This window comes from Colossoma macropomum, unplaced genomic scaffold (assembly GCF_904425465.1).
Source record: "Colossoma macropomum unplaced genomic scaffold, Colossoma_macropomum, whole genome shotgun sequence".
NCBI classification, from domain to species: domain Eukaryota; kingdom Metazoa; phylum Chordata; class Actinopteri; order Characiformes; family Serrasalmidae; genus Colossoma; species Colossoma macropomum.
The window spans coordinates 2,490-22,500 of NW_023495373.1; the positions used below are offsets into that span (position 1 = coordinate 2,490).

A 20,011-nucleotide genomic window follows, 5' to 3' on the forward strand; every position below is an offset into this window, starting at 1 on the left:
CTGCTTCTTAATGTCAGTTAAACTAAGCTGGTAATTGACTGCAGGGAACAGGATGCAGTTTGTGCCCCTATCTATATCTGTGGGGATGCTGTAGAGACGGTCAGCAGCTTCAGATTCTTTGGAGTCACCATCAGTGATAACCTCAACTTATCAGAGCACACAGTAATGTTCAGTAATATCAGAGCTGCCATTAAAAAGGCCTTCACTTCCTCAGGCGTCTGAGGAAATCCTGGATCTCCACTACAGTCCTCACTAGTTTTACAGCTGTGCTGTGGAGTCCATCCCCCAGGGTGACATGGTATTACATCCTAACAGGGTAGCTGCACAACACAGGACAAGAATGCCCTACAAAGGGTAGTTAAATGGCTCAAAGGATCATCAGCCAGCGGCTCCCAGCGGTCCAGGACATTTACTTTATTTTAATGTTGCACTGTTTTCATGATAATGGCCTAATCTGTGGAGAAGCATTCAAGTAAGAATTTCATTGTACACTGTTTTTCACGATCATTAAGCTTCGAATCCTTGAATCCCTGAGCTTAAAGTGCTCTAACATAGTTCTTTATGAGAACACACTGGAGAGGTAACGTTTATTTCTGTGATTTTATGCTTGAGATGTTGTTGTTGTTGTTGTTGTTGTTGTTGTTTATTATTATTATTATTCATAGTAGTAGCAGTAGTATTTGTCACATAACGTAAACAGTGTCTGAATCTTCTGTGCTCTCCACTCAGGATGTGCTCTGCGGTTCAGAAAAGGAAGTGACTGAGCTGAACGTGTCACAGACACGGTGAGAGTGAATTTGGCCGTTTGCAGAAGAAAGTCTGTAAAAGTCACAGCAGCTGTCTGTGCAGGGCTTATCGCTCAGAGGTGTGCTGAAGAGAGATTGAGAACATTTGCTCTTGATAGAGTGTGTGATAAAGTCAGTGCACTCCTGTGTGATGAGGACTGTTACTAAGGCTGGAAGTGGAACATTAAGGCAAGACTCTCAGTACATGATACCACAGCGCTCTTTGTCCCTTTTCATCTTTCACACAACACTTCCGTGATGACATCATGGCAAACAGCACAGTGACAGTTTTTAACCCATCAGCATGTTAGGCAATAGCGCAACCCAAAGGCTGCTCAGGGGATGTGCTAACTTTACTGTGGGTGTCCTAACTGACGTCTTTAACATGTCGCTGAGTCAGGCAGTTGTCCTGGAGTGCTTTGAAACAACCACCATCATCCCTTTGATGAAAAAATCTACTGTGTCCTGCTGACCCATTGTGCTCACTCCTGTCAGCATGAAATGCTTGGAGCAGTTGGTAATGAAAACAAACAGAGCCGCCTTCCTTCCACACTGGATCCATTTAGTGAAATGAAAATTGAAAGTAAAAGGGAGAAGCAGTGCTGCAGGAGAAGAAGGAGAGAGTGACACACGGTAAGTTTACAATTAACATAAATATACAACACTGATGTGTAGATTAAAGGAAGAACATGTGTGTGGATGTTTACCAGTTCACAGCTAAACCCTGTGAAGGATTAAAGTTCTAGTAGAAGTGAATGTTCAGTTGCAAGGGTTCTAGATCAGGGTGTAAAATGGTGGACAATGAACCGTTATAGCAGATAACATGGCAGTGAAATGGTAAAAACGGCTGTAGAGAAACTCAGAAATCCTGAATTTACACTGCAAACAGCGAATTGTTATGATATAGAAAAGAATGAGCTTCTGTAAAAACTGACATTATAATGAGTCACTGAAAGTCTTTATCATATAAAAGTGTAATCTTTATTGCTGATTACTTCATGAAAAACTAAACCAATGATTGTTCAGTTACAGTTCAGATAAATCAAAATCAATTCCTCTGTTTTCTGAAATGTAGTCGATCAGTCAGACGTACTCACTCTGTTTAGAGTAAAAATGTAGGAGATCATGGATTTCATGGTAACTCATTTTCGAGACCTCTGAGATCCACAGGAGCAAAATTGCCCACCGTGGTCTCTCCACAGTAATGGTTTTGGTAAGTCCTGGTCTTTTACCATACAGGGACCCTCCCACAGCAGTTGGAGCTTGGGGCAGTGTTTCTTCCTGCGGCACAGGTTGTACAGCCACATCCACACCCCATGCTAAAGCACCTGTCTGTGTTTGTGCTGGCCTCAGCCCTTTGGCTCCTAGCAAGCTAGTGCATGGTATGGAGACAGTGACAGAGCTCCTTGATGTGTCCCACCCCATGTGAACTGTCCTCCTCTGGCTCCGACCTCAGCCATGACTAAATTGAAGTTTCACCCTTGGTCACTGTGGAGCTCGTCCATCAGTCCAAACTGCCAGAAGAACTTCTCAACTAGCCATTCCACCATTGTGGCCGCACTCTGATCTGGGACCGCTTACATGTCAGGCCATTTTGTGAAATAGTCCATGGGCATGAGAACATAGCAGGCATCAGGTGTGGGTAAAGGTGATCCTCTTCATTAGCACGCCAGAGCAGTGTTACTGCATCAGGGCAAGCAAAGGCTGTGGTGGTCCCTTCTTAGCCATGCACAGGTTGAAGCAATGCATGTACAGTTTCATGTCCGTGCAGCAGCCCGGCCAGCAGAGCCTCTGTCATAACTGTCTGTCTCGGTCTCTGGGAGCGACAGCAACAGCAGTGGCAATCCTCTCAATGATCTCCACTTTCTCTTTGAGGTGTGCACAGTACTGGCATTCCGCAGGCGATGGGACATGTCAGATGGTGAAGTAGTACTCCTGTAGCACCATGACCCACGTCGCGACCTGACCTCAGTCTACTTGAACTGCATGAGCCAGTTCAGTGAGGTGTGATCATTGTGCAAAACAAAGGGGATGCCATACAGGTAAGGGAAGAGATGGTGCTCAGCCTCCTTGTCCTATTGGAAGCCAGCACCCTTTTCTGTGAGCTGTTTTACTGGTGTGGCTATGTCAGAAAACCCATGGTGCTGTGAGGCCATACGGAGGAAGCTTCACAACTCAAAGACACTTAGCTGCTTACTGTGTGCCCCAAGAAACTTGCACGCCAATGGAGGCGCTGGCATTTTTGGGTGTAGCTGTAGGTTTGCAGACTTGATACCCTGGAATACCTGTTCTAAGTTTGCGAGCGCACCATTGAAGTTGGGTGTGTGCACCTGTATGTCATCGATGTAGATCATACATTGGTACTTGTAGATGACAGCAAGCATTGGCTCCATCAGCCAAGGCTGAAGGCCATTACTGTGAACTGGCATAGCCCAGCGCCCAGTATAAATGCCGCCTTGGATCCCCCAGAACAACCTACAATTCCTAAAAAAATAGACTGCAAGCACCACCATACATTTAAATATCTTTATTAATGAATTTGCCCAACCAGAATTAAAGTGAAATAAACTCACTTTTATTTACCAATACCGTACTGTTAGTAAATGACTTGGACATAGCTAGTTAAAACATTTATTAATGAATGTGCAAAACTATAACTAAAGTGAAAATTATTTATGCTTAATAACCACTGCTAACATAGAATATTTCCCTGTAATAAGCTGTTAAGTATGGATATTATCTTCCAGACTTTACAGCAAAATAAAATAAAATCCTGTAATTTAGGAAAATGTTTTTGTAAATTGTACACTAAGGTACTGTAAAGTTGCAGTGTTCAAGCATCTGCAGTTTATGAAATATAACCATTTACTAGCATTTACTACCACGTTTGGTCACTATGAATACAGATTGTTATTACCTGTTCAAGTGTGCTAAAAACTGAAAGATTACAGGTAAATAACACTCATCTCATTAGTGAACACACAGTTAATAGATGATTTAGAGACGCTTTTATTTACACATCATGTGCATATATTTTTCACATTTCTTAGCTGGAAGATAATATCCATTTAAAGGAGTATAAACAAACAAAAAAAACCCAGTATGTAAAAAAAGACGACACGTTTAATAAGATCGGGCAACCAAAGCTAAAGGGCAGAGCAAAAAATGAGGTGACAAAAACAGGAAGTCAAAAACGCAGGTCAGTCAATACAGGCAAAGGTACAAAAGGGATCCGTCATGTGATCTCCCAGAGGAGTCTGGGAGATGAAGTCCGGTTCCTTGCTAGAGCTCGCCGAATACGTGACACAGTAGTATAATTAAGATTAAATTAAGATTATTTAAGATTTTAATTAGTCAAATAAAATGAATTTAAATGAAATGAAAATAAAAATAAAATAGAATAATAAACAACAAAAATTTAATTGAATAAAATGAAAAAGTTAAACTCAGCTTAAACGGTCACAGGCCGTCAAAGTGGCTAGAGACAATTGAGCCTAAACAGATCAAAGCAGACACTCAGTGCTGCATCTTTATTCATGAAACTCTAAATTTACTGAGTTCATTTACCAGAATCCTCCACTAAAATCTGTTGTACTTCTTCATGCCCAGGGATGCAAGATGGCGAACATTAAATTCCAGTTACTGGACATTCTACAAGAGCTGCTGTCAGACGATCTGAAAAAATTCCAGTGGCATCTGAACAATGGTGTGGAAGATTTCAAACACATTCCGAAGAGTCTGATGGAGAATGCTGACATATACGACACTGTGGACAAGATGGTGGAGAGTTACAGCCCAAATGGAGCTGTAGAGATCACACTTCAAATCCTGAACAAGATGAACCAGAACGAGCTGGCTGAGAAACTAAGAACCAACCTCGGAGAACGTAATGCAGGTAAAATCATATTTAAACCAACATATATAAGAAGCATATGATATTCTTTTACACACAATCTCATTTAAAGAAATGACATACAAAGTAACAGCTCAAATTCATCTGGCATTTCATATTCATTTGTTCATTTACAAATAGGCATTACAAACACTTTTGGCATGTTTTCCAAGAAATACATAATCAATTGTCCATTGTCAGAAACTACAGAAATCCTACACTGCGCTCGTCATCCAGTTGATAAACAAGGTCCTTATTAATTATTTAATGAGTTGAATGAAATGTGCTCAATGAGAAAAAAAAAAGAAAAATGTGCACAGAGTTGGGTCACCAGGGATCAGGAACACCTGTCAGATAGAATTTACCTGCAATTACACTTTTCTAACACACAGGGTTTCTGCATATGCATGGTCAGGAGGAGTTCTAAGTACAGTGCCCTCTAGAAATATTGGCATCCCTGACAGAAAAAACTAAATCTTATTGTGAAACAAAGATTTTTCTCAAATCTCTATGCCACAATTGTTGGCACCCCTTCATTTAATACTTTGAGCAATTTTCCCTTTGCAACGATAACAACTCTGAGTCTTCTCCAGTGCTACATAATGAGGCTGTAAAACACACAGCAAAGGATCTGAGACCTCCATACAGAACCCCTCCGGATCCTTCAGATTCTGAGGTCATTGCTTGTGGACTCTCTTCTGCAGCAGGTTTTCTATGGGTTTTAGGTCAGGGAATTGGGATGACCATGGCAATAAATTGATTCTGTGGTCAGTGAACCACTATTTTTGTTATTTTGAGGTGTGCTGTGGATCATTGAGTGCATCTACATGTCCTTAATAATCTGATCATAACAGCATTTCTGCAGTTATCTGATTCAATTGGTTGGATAAACATCACACTGATTTCTTAGACTGGAGTAAGGCCTAGAAATCTGATCATGAAATCCGATAAAGATAGCTGAAGCTTAGCTCAGTAATTGGATTTCTCAGCACATGTACACGCTTTCTCTGATTCTTTCAGTTTTCTCATTCTGTACATGTGAAGAAACAGAGCACTGTACCAGATATAACAGTGTTAAATGAAGCACGCTCCAGAATATTATTAAAAGATTTCATTTGACAATTTTAATATTCTTAAACTCCTAGACTATGTCTATTTATATTTTCCACTGAAGTGAATTGATATTTAAAAAAAAAAGCTGTGGCAAGAAGTTTCAGTTTTACATTACGTCATGTCTTCTGTGAATTTATTGACTGCATGGCAGAAATCTGATTATTCCCTGCCTCATGTAGACCCAGAGTTTTCCAGTTATCTGATTACCCAAGTGCATGGAAACAACAGTGAATATATTGCTGACAAAATCTGATTTTCTGCATTTATCAGATTATTAAGTGGATGTAAACACACTGATTGATCTGCTGGAAGATCCAACTGTGGCATAGTTTAAGCTTCCTGATTGAGACAATCAGGTTTTGATTTAATTTCTGCTGATGCTTGATGGAATCCATGATACCATTTATCCAAACAAGTTGTGTGGAACCTTTGAAAGAAAAACAGCCCCACAACATCACTGATCCACCGCCACACTTCACAGTGATGTAATACTTTGCTTGACTATCTCTGTGTCTATACCAAACCTATCTCTGGTGTTTGTTGCTAAAAACTGTATTTTGGACTCATCTGACCATAGAACACAGTCTGACTGAGTTCCAGTAATATTTGACAAACTATAAGCACTTGAATTTGTTGGTCTTTGACAGCAGAGGGTTTCCTCGGTAAAACCCTCCCAAACAACTTGTGGTTCTGTAGGTGGCATCTGCTCGCATTTTGGGAGACGTCCTGATGGACAACTGTTCAGTTCAGTGCAGCTCAGTAACCTTTATCTCACATTGTTGCTGTGTTTCTCATAGTGATGGATGAGGGAATCTGGTCTGTGTGTTGCCTCTTATTTATAATCTAATGAAACGGGAATCCATGGTTGACCATTTAAGTGTTCTTAATCACTCAAGTATATAAGAACCTTATATAAGTAGTATATAAGAACCTTATCCTCACTGTTAAGAGTATCTGTAATATTTTGGGCCTGAATGAAACATATTAAATGTTAAATGAACATCTATCTTTGCCAAAAAGCTAAAACTGGGTCATTTATAATGGTGCACATCCTGTTCATGGTGCACTTTAGCTCACCCATGTGTGAGTTAAATATGTTTTTCTTTTTCTCCTTCTTCTTTAGTATATGTATGTCTCTTCCTCTCTATAGAAGTCTGAGCCCTTTCACCTGTTGTAACTTACATTTATTTTACTGTCAAAAAGCTCTGTTACTACTAAAAGCTACAAAATGTCACAAATGCACCATGTGTAAGCTAGTGGAGTGGTCTATGAATTTAAATGTTCAAATCTATCTTGAATCATTTGACCAATATCAGCCTAGACTGCATGTTTAATTAGAATAAGCTTTGACTGAAGATCTTAGATTATGACAGTTGAACATTGCTGTTTAAAGGTTCATAGCTTAGTTAGATTATCAGTCTTAGTAAGACTAATATGAAGCCATTGGGGTCCTGTAAATGCAGGTAATGACCCAACACATATGTCCAAATCCATACAAAAATGGTTCAATGACCACCGACACTAACTTTCGATATGGCCATCCCAGTACACTAATCGAAACCATTTACAAGACCTTTGGGATGAGCTGAAGAGGAGAGTCCAAAAGAGATGACCAAGGACCTGGAGAATCTCGAGACATTCTGTATTGTAGAGTGCTCTCAGATTGCCTGCTTTGTATTGAAGGAGAAGACTCATCACTGTTATGCTGGGAAAACAAGACATTTACTGAATGTGTTTAATTTTCTCTTCTTCACCTGTCAACCCCCACAACTCCAAAGAGGTGCCGGAATGCTCAGCACATCATCACTATATCAATACATCTCAGGTTGAGACAGTACAGGAAAGTTGCACAATGCAGCAACAGTCTAGAATGTGGGAGAAAGTTATGATGACATGTATCAATCACCAGAGACACCATCACACATCCTCCACTTCCTCTTGCCCTAAATATCTTTCTACAGATTCTTCAGAGAACATGGAGGAATCACTCTTTCCATCAATGGCTATGTTTACATGCAAAGATTTCTGCTAATCCGATTGAATATATTCTGATTACAGATTAAGACTGAGATGTTTTTTCTTACTCTACTCAACAATGTGATGGAAAATCTTCGTTTACATGCTCACTACAAGTAATCCGATGCAAAATAATGCACATGTATGGAATCCTGCTTAGAGTAAACGGTACCATGACAGCGACCATCACGTCCAGTCAGAGTCAGATGAGCAGCAGTAAGCAGTGCTTGTGTTTTTAATTGCTTTAAAATGATGTCAGACTCAGGAAAACGTCCTTCACATGTCCTTATTAAAGAAGGCCGAGAGGAAGACGTCGTGTTCTGAGACACATAAGCTGGACGTCCGTCCCACCGCCGTCTTTTACAGATCAGAGCATAAACTTCGTCTCCTCTGCAGACCAGTTTCTGCACCGCCATGCTGAACGGTATAAACTTTCACTATTACGTGATGAACATGATCAGAATGGACAAACTTTCCGATAGGGAATGTAATCAGATATAGGCGTTTTACATGGATATTATTCTCCTATTTAACTGATTATTTACAGGATTACCCACCTCGATCAGTCAGATAGAAACTGTATTCCGAATGGTCTCAATCGGACTATTAGTCAGATTATTAATGGATTATTAGGCTGCATATAAACGTGGCTAGTGTTCACTTTCACGTTTGTGGACAGAAACCTTGAGCCACTACAACGCCTTCAGCTCAGCAAAGCAACTTAATTAGAGCATTCTCGCTACTGTGATTAGGCCCAAAACCTGACCTGAAATTTGTCTAGACAGTTGTTTTTTTAAGAGGGGCTTCACGTCTGCAGTTTTTAATTTGTTGGGAAAAACGCCTGACAGGAGTGAGGTGTTTACTATCTGAAGTATGTCTGCCGCTATTGAGTGAAACACATTCTTTAAACAGTTGGTTGGTAACAAATCAAGACTACAGGTGGACGATTTGAGATGATTCACTGTATCGATTAAGATTTAATTATTGATAGCGCTAAACTGGTACATTTCAATTATTTTAATGCCTTTTTTCATGTGATGATGAAGAGGCTCATTGGTGGATATAGATGTATGTAAGGCTTGCCTTATATTATGGATTTTAGAGTTAAAAAAGTATGGATTGTCTAGCTTTGCACATTATTTTGTTGTAATCACGCAGCCTATCTTTGTAGATTTCTTTGTGAATTTGAAGCTTGGCATCTGTGTTCAGCCTTCCTACATTCTCTCTTTTAGACTTTAAATGAAACATAAAACTTCCCTCACAGGCACTTTCTGTTGCCATTACATGGATTTAATTTGAACTGGTGCAATCTCATTCACAACACTCACAATTTTTGGGTTAAAGCTCTCCTGCAAAGCAACAGAGTCACATGGTTTGCATGGTGCAGAACACATTTTGCTTATGAAAAGTGAAGCTATGCTGTCATTTATGAACCTTTTCTTATAAAACAGATGTGTCTGTTCTTGATGTTTAGTGAGGTCCACATTTAAAAGAAAACACAGTAATGATCTGACAAAGCAACATCCTTAACAGTGGCTGATATGTTGTGACCCTTTGAGATGACCACATCCAGAGTGTGGCCATGACAGTGTGTGCTCCCGGTCACATTACTGAGGGAGTCCCAAAGAGTCCAATATAGCACAGACTTCCTTGGCATAAATGTCACTGGAATTATCAGTGTATATGTTAAAATCACCAGCAATAACAAAATGATCAAAACTAGTGGAAATAAATGCTAACATATCTGTAAATTCATCAATAAAATTAGCATTGTACTTTGGAGGCCTGTAGACAATTACTAAAGTACCCTTTTCAGAAACGCACAAAGATACTCAAAAGATGTGATGATATGGATAATTGATATGCAGTGATAATTGCTTTCACTGGGAAGAGACATCAAATAGAACAACTAGACCTTCACCTTTCTGAGACATTTATAATTTGGGTGGGATTAACCGATTAATATGGTTTCAGCACTACATTCATTAAACCAAGTTTCTGTTAAAAGCATAAAATCAAGCCCCCAGGTTATAATAAAAGCATTAATCAAATAAGATTTGTATGTGAGAAATCTAATATTGAGAAGAGTTAATGTAATAACCCGTACACTTTGCTTTCAAAGCTGTGACTCACATTTTACATACTGCAGATTGGATACAGTCATATTATCAGACATGTACTCTCTGTTTCTTCTGATTCTGATAAGCACTGGAATGGGAGAGATTATTGGCACACAGTGTCTGAGCTTGTTTTGAAAACATTCAAAAAATAGCAGTTTGCCGGATTACTTGAAGATGGGTTGACCTCTTCCCTTTCAGTGAAGGAGGGTGGGTGAAGCTCATGCTGATGATGAGGTAGAGAGCAAAGCTGTCTTACTGTTGATTGAAGAGCTTGTATCTTTCTCTGAGGTGCTGCAGGTGCTGGGGGAGCTCATAGTTCATCAATCTGGCTGAGCTTCTGCATAGCAGCTTTAACAAACCCCTTGATGGGTGGTTGTGATGGGGTCAGGGGGGTTGTTGCATCCCAGAGGCAGTAGATGAGGTACAGGAGAAACTGGGCTCATTTTTTGCTGAACGTGAGGGCTGCATGACAGATCATGACAGAGCAACAGCCTCATCCCAGTTTTGGTGTAGCTGTTTGGTCCAGCAACTGATTCAGTTGAACGTCATCATGGGTCTTACCCAATAAGTGCAGCTCCATCAGGGCATTCTCAGTGTGGAGGAGGTTGTTGTGGCCCTGGAGTGATGACAGAGTCGTTGAATGTTAGTGCTGATGTGTCCCCACCTAGGGGGGTAGAATGAGGTTCACTGTCAGAGATTTGTCTCCCCTCTTGTTGGTGTGCAGTCCGTCTAGCCTAAAAAAATTATTTTCAAAAAAAAGGTTAAAGGCTGTTTTTTACACCATTAACGTCATCTCCAAAAGGGGTCTGCTGTTGGGGCCCAGTGGCTCTACCAGGGTGCTCTCTGTTTACATGCAGTGCTGTGCCCATATCAAGCTGCCTGTTGCCAAAAAAATAGCTCCAGGGGTCTCATTTATGAACTATGCATGTGCACAGGTTTATGTGAACACCTCACATATGCATGTTTTTATGCATTATTTGTGATTTATCTTTTTCTTGTGTGTGAGAATGTACGTATATTGAGAACTGCTCCTGACTATATACACAGAAAAGTGTAATTTCAGGTAAAGCCCATTGGAGATGGGACAAATTCCCATTTATTATCAGTTGTTTCAATAAAACTAAAAAAAAGAACGATTGTTAACTATTGTGCTCATACACATTATAATGTTTCATCAGTTCATCCTAAAACACTTAATATTGTAACAAGCAGTCAAATAAGTAGTTTTGATTGAATCAAAGCAAAGTAAGCAATAAAGGAGTAATTTTTTTCTAAATCCCTTAAACAGTTGAAATTACATGTTTTACAGTCTATAGAGGAACACATGGTTTAGGCTCATAATAAAGGTAAAGTTAAATGTTTTAAAAGGAACATACAGATTGAATATGATCAACCAGGACCAGGGTTGGTGACCACTGATGTAGACTACATCATGCTTGAAACTTGAGTTTTTGAGTTGTTAGGCAATTTATCTTTTAATCCACATTGTGTGTGTCTGAAATTCAATGTACAGAAGTAAAATAATACCCCCCGCCCTCCCCCAGGTCAAGCAATGTCCGCCAAAGCTCAGCCTGGAAACTCCACAAACATTGCTGCTCAAGGTAATTTTTATATATATATATATATATATGTATATATATATATATATATATATGTATATGTATGTATAAAACTAAACATATATCTATTCAAAATATCTAATTTCTTTCAAATACTCACAAGTAGTGTATTTAGTATTTAGTAGCTGCTGACCATAAAATGCCCTTTCCTGCAGATCACAGTATTTCCTGATTTATTTGTTTATTTATTTATTTATTTATTTTATTTTGATTTATTTTTCAATTTATATCTCACATTTCAGAACATGCAGAAGATGCATTCAATCTAGAACTGGAAAGTTACCAATACACAATTATACTACATTTAAATACAGAACTTGCCCATATTGCATGGGCCTAGAGAGAGCCTAATGATTAGAGGCAGGTTTTGTGTTTGTCATCAACAGACTGTACAAGTTAAAACTACTTGAAGACAAGCAGGAAATGACAGTGTTATTATCTCTAATTATCTGTGATGTATGGCAATTTTTGTTTATTGAGAACATGAGTCTTTTATTTTTATTCTGCAGATGCATGGAGACAAGCAGAAAGTCAGAACCTCAAATTAAATATCATAGATCAATATGCAACATTATATGAGGGGACAGCAGCAAAAGGGAAGCACAATCTTCTGAATGACATTTACACAGAGCTGTATATAGTGAAGGACTGGAGAGGAGGAGTGAACACAGATCATGAGGTGATTCAAATTGAAGCCAGATCATCGAGACGTGCTGCCACAGATGCTGCAGTCAAGTTCAGTGAGGTTTTCAGTGGAAGACAACATGTTAAAAAAGTGCTGACACTGGGAATAGCTGGAATTGGGAAAACAGTCTCGGTTCAGAAGTTTGCTCTAGACTGGGCTGAAGGAAAATCAAATGAAGATATCGATTTTGTTTTTATTATTCCTTTCCGAGAGCTGAATCTTCTAAAAGATGAAGAATACAGCCTTCCTAAACTACTTCTTTACTTCTACCCTGAGCAACAACTCTTAAAAGAAACTGGGCTTTTTGATGGTGAATGTAAGTGTGTTTTCATCTTTGATGGACTGGATGAATTCAGAAGTCCATTGAATTTTGACCAAAAGAAAATGTCAGCATTAACAAAGAAGGCAAGTGTTAATGTACTGGTAACAAACCTCATCACAGGAGCCCTGTTTCCATCTGCTCGTGTCTGGATCACCTCCAGGCCTGCAGCTGCAGATCAGATCCCCTTAAATTACATCCACCTGGTGACTGAAGTACAAGGATTTGTCACTGACCAGCAGAAGGAGGATTACTTCAGGAACAGAATCAGTAAGGAGCATGAAGCTAACACCATCAGTCACCAGGATCAAGCTAACACCATCAGTGACCAGGATCAAGCTAACACCATCAGTGATCAAGCTAACGACATCATCTCACTCATTAAAGAGTCAAAGACTCTCTACATCATGTGCTACATACCGGTCTTCTGTTGGCTCACATACACAGTCCTTCAGCAAATCATGAAAAATCGCAATACAGAAGAACTTAAATCATTAACACAAATGTACACACACTTTCTAACCATTCAGATGGAAACAAAAAGCAAAAAGGGTAATACAACTCCTCAGAAAGATCCAAAGAACCTGCTGGAGTCCAACAGAACCGTTCTTCTGAAACTGGCTGAACTGGCTTTCAAACAGCTGATGAAGGGCAATGTGATGTTCTATGAAGAGGACCTGAGAGAGAGCAGCATTGATGTCACTGAGGCCTCAGTGTATTCTGGGATTTTCACTGAGATCTTTAGGGAGGAATGTGTGCTTTACCAGAGGAAGGTCTACTGCTTTGTTCATCTGAGCTTTCAGGAGTTCCTGGCTGCTCTTTATGTGTTTCACTGCTACGAGATCAAAAACATGGAGGAACTGCAGATGTTTAAACCACTAAACAGAAAGTGGTCCAAGAATGTTTCACTGGGTTTTTTTAATCCATGGTACGGAAAGTGGTCTGAGAATGTTCATCTGGATGATCTGCTGGAAGGAGCAGTGATTAAAGCAGTAAAGAGTCAGAATGGACACCTGGATCTTTTCCTCCGTTTCCTGCTGGGCATCTCATTAGAGTCCAATCAGAGACTCCTACAGGGTCTACTGACCCCAACACAGCGCAGCTCAGAGAAAATCACAGAGTACATCAAGACACTAATCAAAGGAGAAGATATAAATTATCCCATCTCCACTGAGAGATCCATCAATCTGTTCCTCTGTCTGTCTGAAATGAATGACCAGTCTCTCTCCAGAGAGATTCAGGAGTATCTAAAATCAGATAAACACTCAGAGGAGAAGCTCCCTCCTGGACAGTGTTCAGCACTAGCCTGCATGCTTCTAATGTCAGAGGCGGTTCTGGATGAGCTGGACCTGATGAAATACAACACATCAGAGGAGGGTTATAGGAGACTGATCCCAGCTGTGACTGTCTGCAGGAAAGCTCGGTGAGTGTTTTATCTACATTAATAAAACATTTTTTAATGCTGAAAAGAATTGAATAATAGATCACATATCAGTTAAAAATGTACAAATAAGTGTTCATATAAACCATGTAGCTTCACCTTGTTGTTTTCAGTTAACTCACAACTTAGGTATTTCTAATACAATGACAGTTACTAGAGGTCAGTTTTGAAGGTAGGTTTTGTAAAAAAAAATATAATAGTACAAATAAGCATTATGCTACAGGAAGAGTTTTATTGTCATACTATAAGGAGGTCTGTTGGTTCAGTTTAGATATAAAGTGCAAAGTGTCTGCTGTGGTTAATGAGCTACAGCTCTGGTGAAAAAACAGCTGTGCTGGTTTTGATGGTCCTGAATTTTCTACCAGAGGGGAGTCCAGGATAAGAGGGGTCAGCTGTAAATTTGCCAACATGCTTTGACACCCTGCTGTTGTAAATGTCCTGAAGTGTTGGCAGATACATCTGATGATCCTCTCCACTGTCCTGATTATGCGCTGTAGTTTGGTTTGTTCATGTGAGTTGGAGGAACCAAACCAGATGGTAATGGATGACATAAGAATGGACTCAATGTTTGCTATGTAACAATGGATCATCAGGCTCTACACCAGGTTGAATTTCTTCAGCTGTTTTAGGAAGAACATTCTTTGCTGTGCTTTCTAAGCAATGGAGAGCATGTTCTTCTCCCACTCCACGTCCCTGGATGATATGCTGGTGCCCAGAAACTTGAGTGACTCCACAGTGGAAACACAGAGACATTGATGGTGAGGGGGTGTAGGGATGGGTGGTTGTGCTTGAAGTCTATCACCATCTCGGTCTTTTCTCTGTTCAACAGCAGGTGGTGGCTGTTGCACCAGAAGACCAGCTGCTCGACTTTTTGTCTTACCTTTCTGTATGCAGACTCATCACTGTTGGCTCTGAGGACCACCATGGTGGTGTCATCTGCAAATTTCAGTATCTTCACTGCTGGTTATTTTGAGACAAATTCATTGGTGTAGACACTGAAAGGAAGGAGTGAGAGCGCTCCAGCTCTCCTGCCTCTCCACCATTTTCTCTCCAGGTTGACCATGGCCAATGCACCCATTGTGATGATTGCACACACTCTGAGCCACAGCATGGTTTATTTTAACAGCTTATGATTTGTAGCTGTCTGGAATGGAATAGTCATTTTAATGTATTGTAATATGTCAAGGTTATTTGTTCTGCTTTCACTTGACTCCTCTCAACCACCAGAAAAGAGTTTCATTATACATGTGCGATTCACCAAATACTGATCTAGATTCACAGAACATGAACAGATTGAAGATGACATCCTGAAAAAATAGCTCTATTGTAACAATTTCTGATTTGTAATTTATAATTCAGCCTATTTTACTGTTTGTGTGATATCTGACACTACTGCCTTGCCCCTCATTTGCATATACCAATAATAATTTATAACAGAACACTGGCTGGCCAAAATACCACCTGAAAAAGTCCAATGTCAATTTCCCCAGTAAGAAGTACAGCTGGATATTGAAATGTATAGCACAAATGATTTCAAAACTACCAAGTATCCACAAAATGTGTAATTAAATGTTGAATTTGAATACCTAAGCACCTTTGGTCTTTGTATCCATGAGGCAGTAAGGATGCTAGTTTTAAAATGTGAAGTGCTGGTTGACTGTGAAAATTACATTTTGCAGTCTTCTACACTCAGTAAATATGCCCATCCAGCACCTCATACTAAAGAAAAAAGTATCATCAGGCAATAACCTACAAAATCAAGATTCAAAACCTAAAGATCAAGTCAGTAAAAAAAAATGTCTTAACTCTGACATTTGATCTCCCTTTCATTTTAACTGTTCTGTGTGCTGTGTTTATTATTCCTATGTAGTCTATCTGGCTGTAATCTCACTAAGGACTCCTGTGAAACTCTTAGCTCTGCTCTTCAATCACCAAATTCCCCCTTGAAAGAACTGGACCTCAGTAACAATTACCTGCAGGATTCAGGAGTGCAGCTGCTCTCTGCTGGACTGAAGAGCTCACACTGTAAACTGGAGATACTCAGGTGAGAATTCTGCAAATTCGATTTTAAACTAGAAATATTAAGATCTGATATTCAATTACATTAAGAAATACATAGAAAGTGGTGGCAAACAGTTTCATGGTCTTCAGGCTGTCCAGAGACTTGCAATCAGGCCAGTTGGATATGCTAAACTGATCCTAGGTATGAATGTGTGTGTGTGTGTGTGTGTGTGTTTGTGTATGACTGTGTATGTCTATGTGTCTGCCCTGTGATGGGGTGTCCAGGGTGTTTCATGCCTTCCACCCAATGACCACAGAGATGCAACACAGGGTGATAAAGTAGTTTAGATAATGAATGAATTAATGTGCACAGTTCTCATATTCTTACTGTACTGTATGTCCATACCAGTCTTCCATTTCTTAGCTTCTTTAGTATTGATATTGAATAGAAAATAAAAGTGCTTGTACCTATTATCCTGCAATTTGCCATCCTAAAATGCTTTCATGAGGGACATGGCTCCTCATGCAGTACATGAAAGTGGTCCCACACTAATATGTCCAGTCAAAGGCAGACTTTACACAGTGAAATGTCCATGCAACTAGTTGCATTTTGTGGGTTGCCTGCAATATAATTTCTATTCAACTTGACAATTACAAAAGCTATTAAAAAATAAGCTAAGAAAGTTGTGCACAATGCATTTGGTTACTTCACTAACAAATTTTCACTTAATTTTTTCATGTTCTGTATTTTTCTCATTCTAAAGCTAACACAAGGTGTACTTTGTAAATTTACATTACGCATGGTTCTTTACTATATAGTTCTGTTTCATCTGTTGTTCATATGTCAAACCTTTGAAAGACAGTGTTTAATAGCCTACCAGATGCCTCTCCCTATAGATTTAACATGTTATCATGAAAAAATAACTCAGTTGTAACATTTTCTGTTTCATAATTCATTACCAACCTATGTTTAGATTATATCTGACACTATTGCCCTTTTCTCTCATTTGTGTGCACCAATATTAATTCATGACAGAATGCTGGACTGCCAAAATACCAAGCTGGATATTGAAATGAATGGAACAAATTACTTCAAAACTATGAAGTATCAAAAATTCTGTAACTAGGAGTCCATTGACCTTTAGGTGCATGGAACCCTATTGCATTTGTGAGAATTTGTATGTTCTTCTTATTTTTATTATTCTTTTTTTTACGTAATACCCCCCCCCCACTCAGGAAAGTGAAGTGACACCAACTGGCCTGATGCTGGTGCTATAGAGCCACATTTTATGTTTTGGCCCATATCTCCTCAATCGTGAGGCCTACAGTCAAAAATCTTGCATCTCCATAATCCTTGGTTTATTCCACATAAACAATATTCACTCAATATTGGTCTCAAGATGTTAATGGGAGTCTAGAGGTCAAGAACTATTAAAAAACTAAGATTTTTGTAAACAATGTTTAAACAATGTTTGTAAATAATAAGGCTACTACTTGACATTTAACTCCCCCTGAGTTTAACATAATTAAACAAATGGCTAGAAATCTAAATTGTTTTTGGCTAATTCTCATGAAACTTGACAGACCTATACCCCATAAGAAATTGTGCAGAATCTGGCATTGGGAGGGCTTAGCATTGGCCAATCATCAGAAAAAGATGTGTCTACAGATGCAATAAAATTTGCCCTCAATTGGCAGTGAGGTAGTGCTATACAACAAAAATACGAATAAGTCCTGTAAATTTTTATAAATCAAATTACTTCAATAAAATGTTTAAATTTGGTTTTACAACTATGTGGAGTCAAACTGCACATCAGAAGGTAAATAATTATTTTAAAAAATCTAGAATTTATTGTAAATAGTAGCCACAAAATATCAATTACTTTGTTTGGCCTTGCTTTTCTGACATAAGGCCTACAAATCCATCACTCTTTCTCTGATTATAATAAAATTTTGAAATTTTGGTTGTACAAAACAATTGCACAAGGAAGCATATAAAATATAAATTACATTGTTTGCCCTACAATGCTTGATCTAATGTGAATTTACTAGAAATTGTGATCCTAGATTACAAAGGAAGTCAGGCAAGTTAACTTAAGTCTATCCATTAAATTCTTAGTGTATTATAATATTTAATCCAGTCAATAGAGGTAGCTCCAAAAGTACTTGCAAATGATATACTTCAAACAAAGAAGCAAACAAACATCTAACTGTATGTATTTATGTTTTATATCTCAAATTACCTCAAAGTTTTTCTAAGACCAATCTGTGGAGTTTGAAGAGAGATCATTATCAAAAACATCATGACTTTTCAGCACAGTGTGGCAGCAAGATTTGAACAAATCAGTGTGACCTAGCTTATTCTGCCCTAAAAGGCTAAAAATACAACAATGATAATCTGATTATAATCTAATTTGAAACATATATACAAAATGACAAACTGAGGGTGCAGTATGAATTCATTTTCAATTATATTCCACAACAATCACTATACTTCAAAGTTGGGAACTAGTTCCTAAAATGGTGCTTGGTTCCTTATTGCTTCCTACTAAGAAATCTCAAAATATGTGATGATGCTGCATCTCAAAAAATGCAGCATCATCACAGACCTCTTGTGACTCACTATGAAAACTTCTGCCTTTGAACACTAAGGTCATGGGTTCAATTCCCCAACATGAATGTTAGACAGAGCTGTATAAATTGTAGTACACACATAACTTATGTGTAATGACCTTAATCACAAAACTTAATCACAAACTTCAAGGTTTGCTGCTTGTGGCTATGTTCAAATATAAATATGAATTTTAACACTCAACACTCAATCTTTGTATACATTAGGTAATGGGGGCACAAAATGTAGAGTGCTAGTTGGCTGTTAACATTCTGCAATCTGTTAAAATCAGTAAATATGCCTATTTTCAGCACCTCATACTCATTCCTGGTTTAGGCCATGCAAACTTCTGGTTAATAATTAGACAGTAGATATAGAAAAAGGTATCATTCCATAATCACTATCAAAATTAAGTTATGGGTATTGTTATTGGTATCAATAACAAAAACAATTTAACTTTATCCATCCTTGGTAAGAAGCCAGTGTGTATTGAATGATCTTTTCTATTATGTTTACCTCTTTTGACTGTGGATGCAGATAGAAGTACTTGTTACATTTGATATTGCCTTGACACAGCCTAAAATCCTTTACCATTTTTTATTTCTGCTGAATTTTAACCAGAAAAATTTTCCATTTAAAGAACTGCAGGTTTTTTTTTGGTATCCATTTTGGTACCCAAACAGGTGCTGAACATTGGTCATTAAAATACATCTCATTAATTTGTTTGTTTAGATTGGGTTTTACATACGGCATGTGCAAAAATACCACAGTTGTCTAGAGTAACTGGTACTCTAATCACCAGCATGGTGAATTTATACAGAAATGCATTACCACACTGCAAAAGTTATGTTCCATAATGCATTTAATTTTGAGTTAGATATTGGGGCAGTTTCAAAATCCAAAGATCAAGTCATTAAATAGAAAACTATTAGCTCTTATGACACTGGATCTTCCTCCCCTATTTTAACTGTTCTGTGTGCTGTGTTTGATATTCCTTTGTAGACTAGCTGGCTGTAGTCTCACCAAGGACTCCTGTGAAATTCTTTGCTCTACTCTTCAATCAGCAAAGTCCCCCCTGAAAAAAATAGACCTCAGTAACAATGACCTGCAGGATTCAGGAGTGGAGCTGCTCTCTGCTGGACTGAAGAGCTCAGGCTGTACACTGGAAATTCTCAAGTGAGAATCCTGTAAATTAGATTTTCAACTATCAAATTAATATCTGACATTCAATAATATTCAAAAATACATACATAACAAGTGGTGGCATGCAGTTCAGTTAACAAGAGCATGACAATGGTAACACTTTGATGGTCTTCATTATGCATCTGTAGATTGTAAGGGAAATTCATGGGTTAGCCTCCTTTGGGAAAAAGGGTGAAATCATATGGATGAAAAAATACACAGAAGAA

The 20,011-nt window shown here is 38.6% G+C and overlaps 1 protein-coding gene across 1 annotated transcript in view; it reads left to right on the plus strand.

The window, feature by feature from the left end:
* Positions 1-1,173: 1,173 nt before the first annotated feature.
* LOC118801912 (NACHT, LRR and PYD domains-containing protein 3-like) overlaps positions 1,174-20,011 on the plus strand; it is a 35,256-nt gene continuing 16,418 nt past the window's right edge. Inside the window, exons 1-6 of the mRNA XM_036562321.1 lie at positions 1,174-1,418; positions 4,395-4,680; positions 11,471-11,527; positions 12,055-13,972; positions 15,861-16,034; positions 19,605-19,778. Of these exons, the coding sequence (XP_036418214.1) occupies positions 4,404-4,680; positions 11,471-11,527; positions 12,055-13,972; positions 15,861-16,034; positions 19,605-19,778 (2,600 nt within the window). The 5' untranslated portion in view covers positions 1,174-1,418; positions 4,395-4,403. The remainder of the gene's footprint in view (positions 1,419-4,394; positions 4,681-11,470; positions 11,528-12,054; positions 13,973-15,860; positions 16,035-19,604; positions 19,779-20,011) is intronic.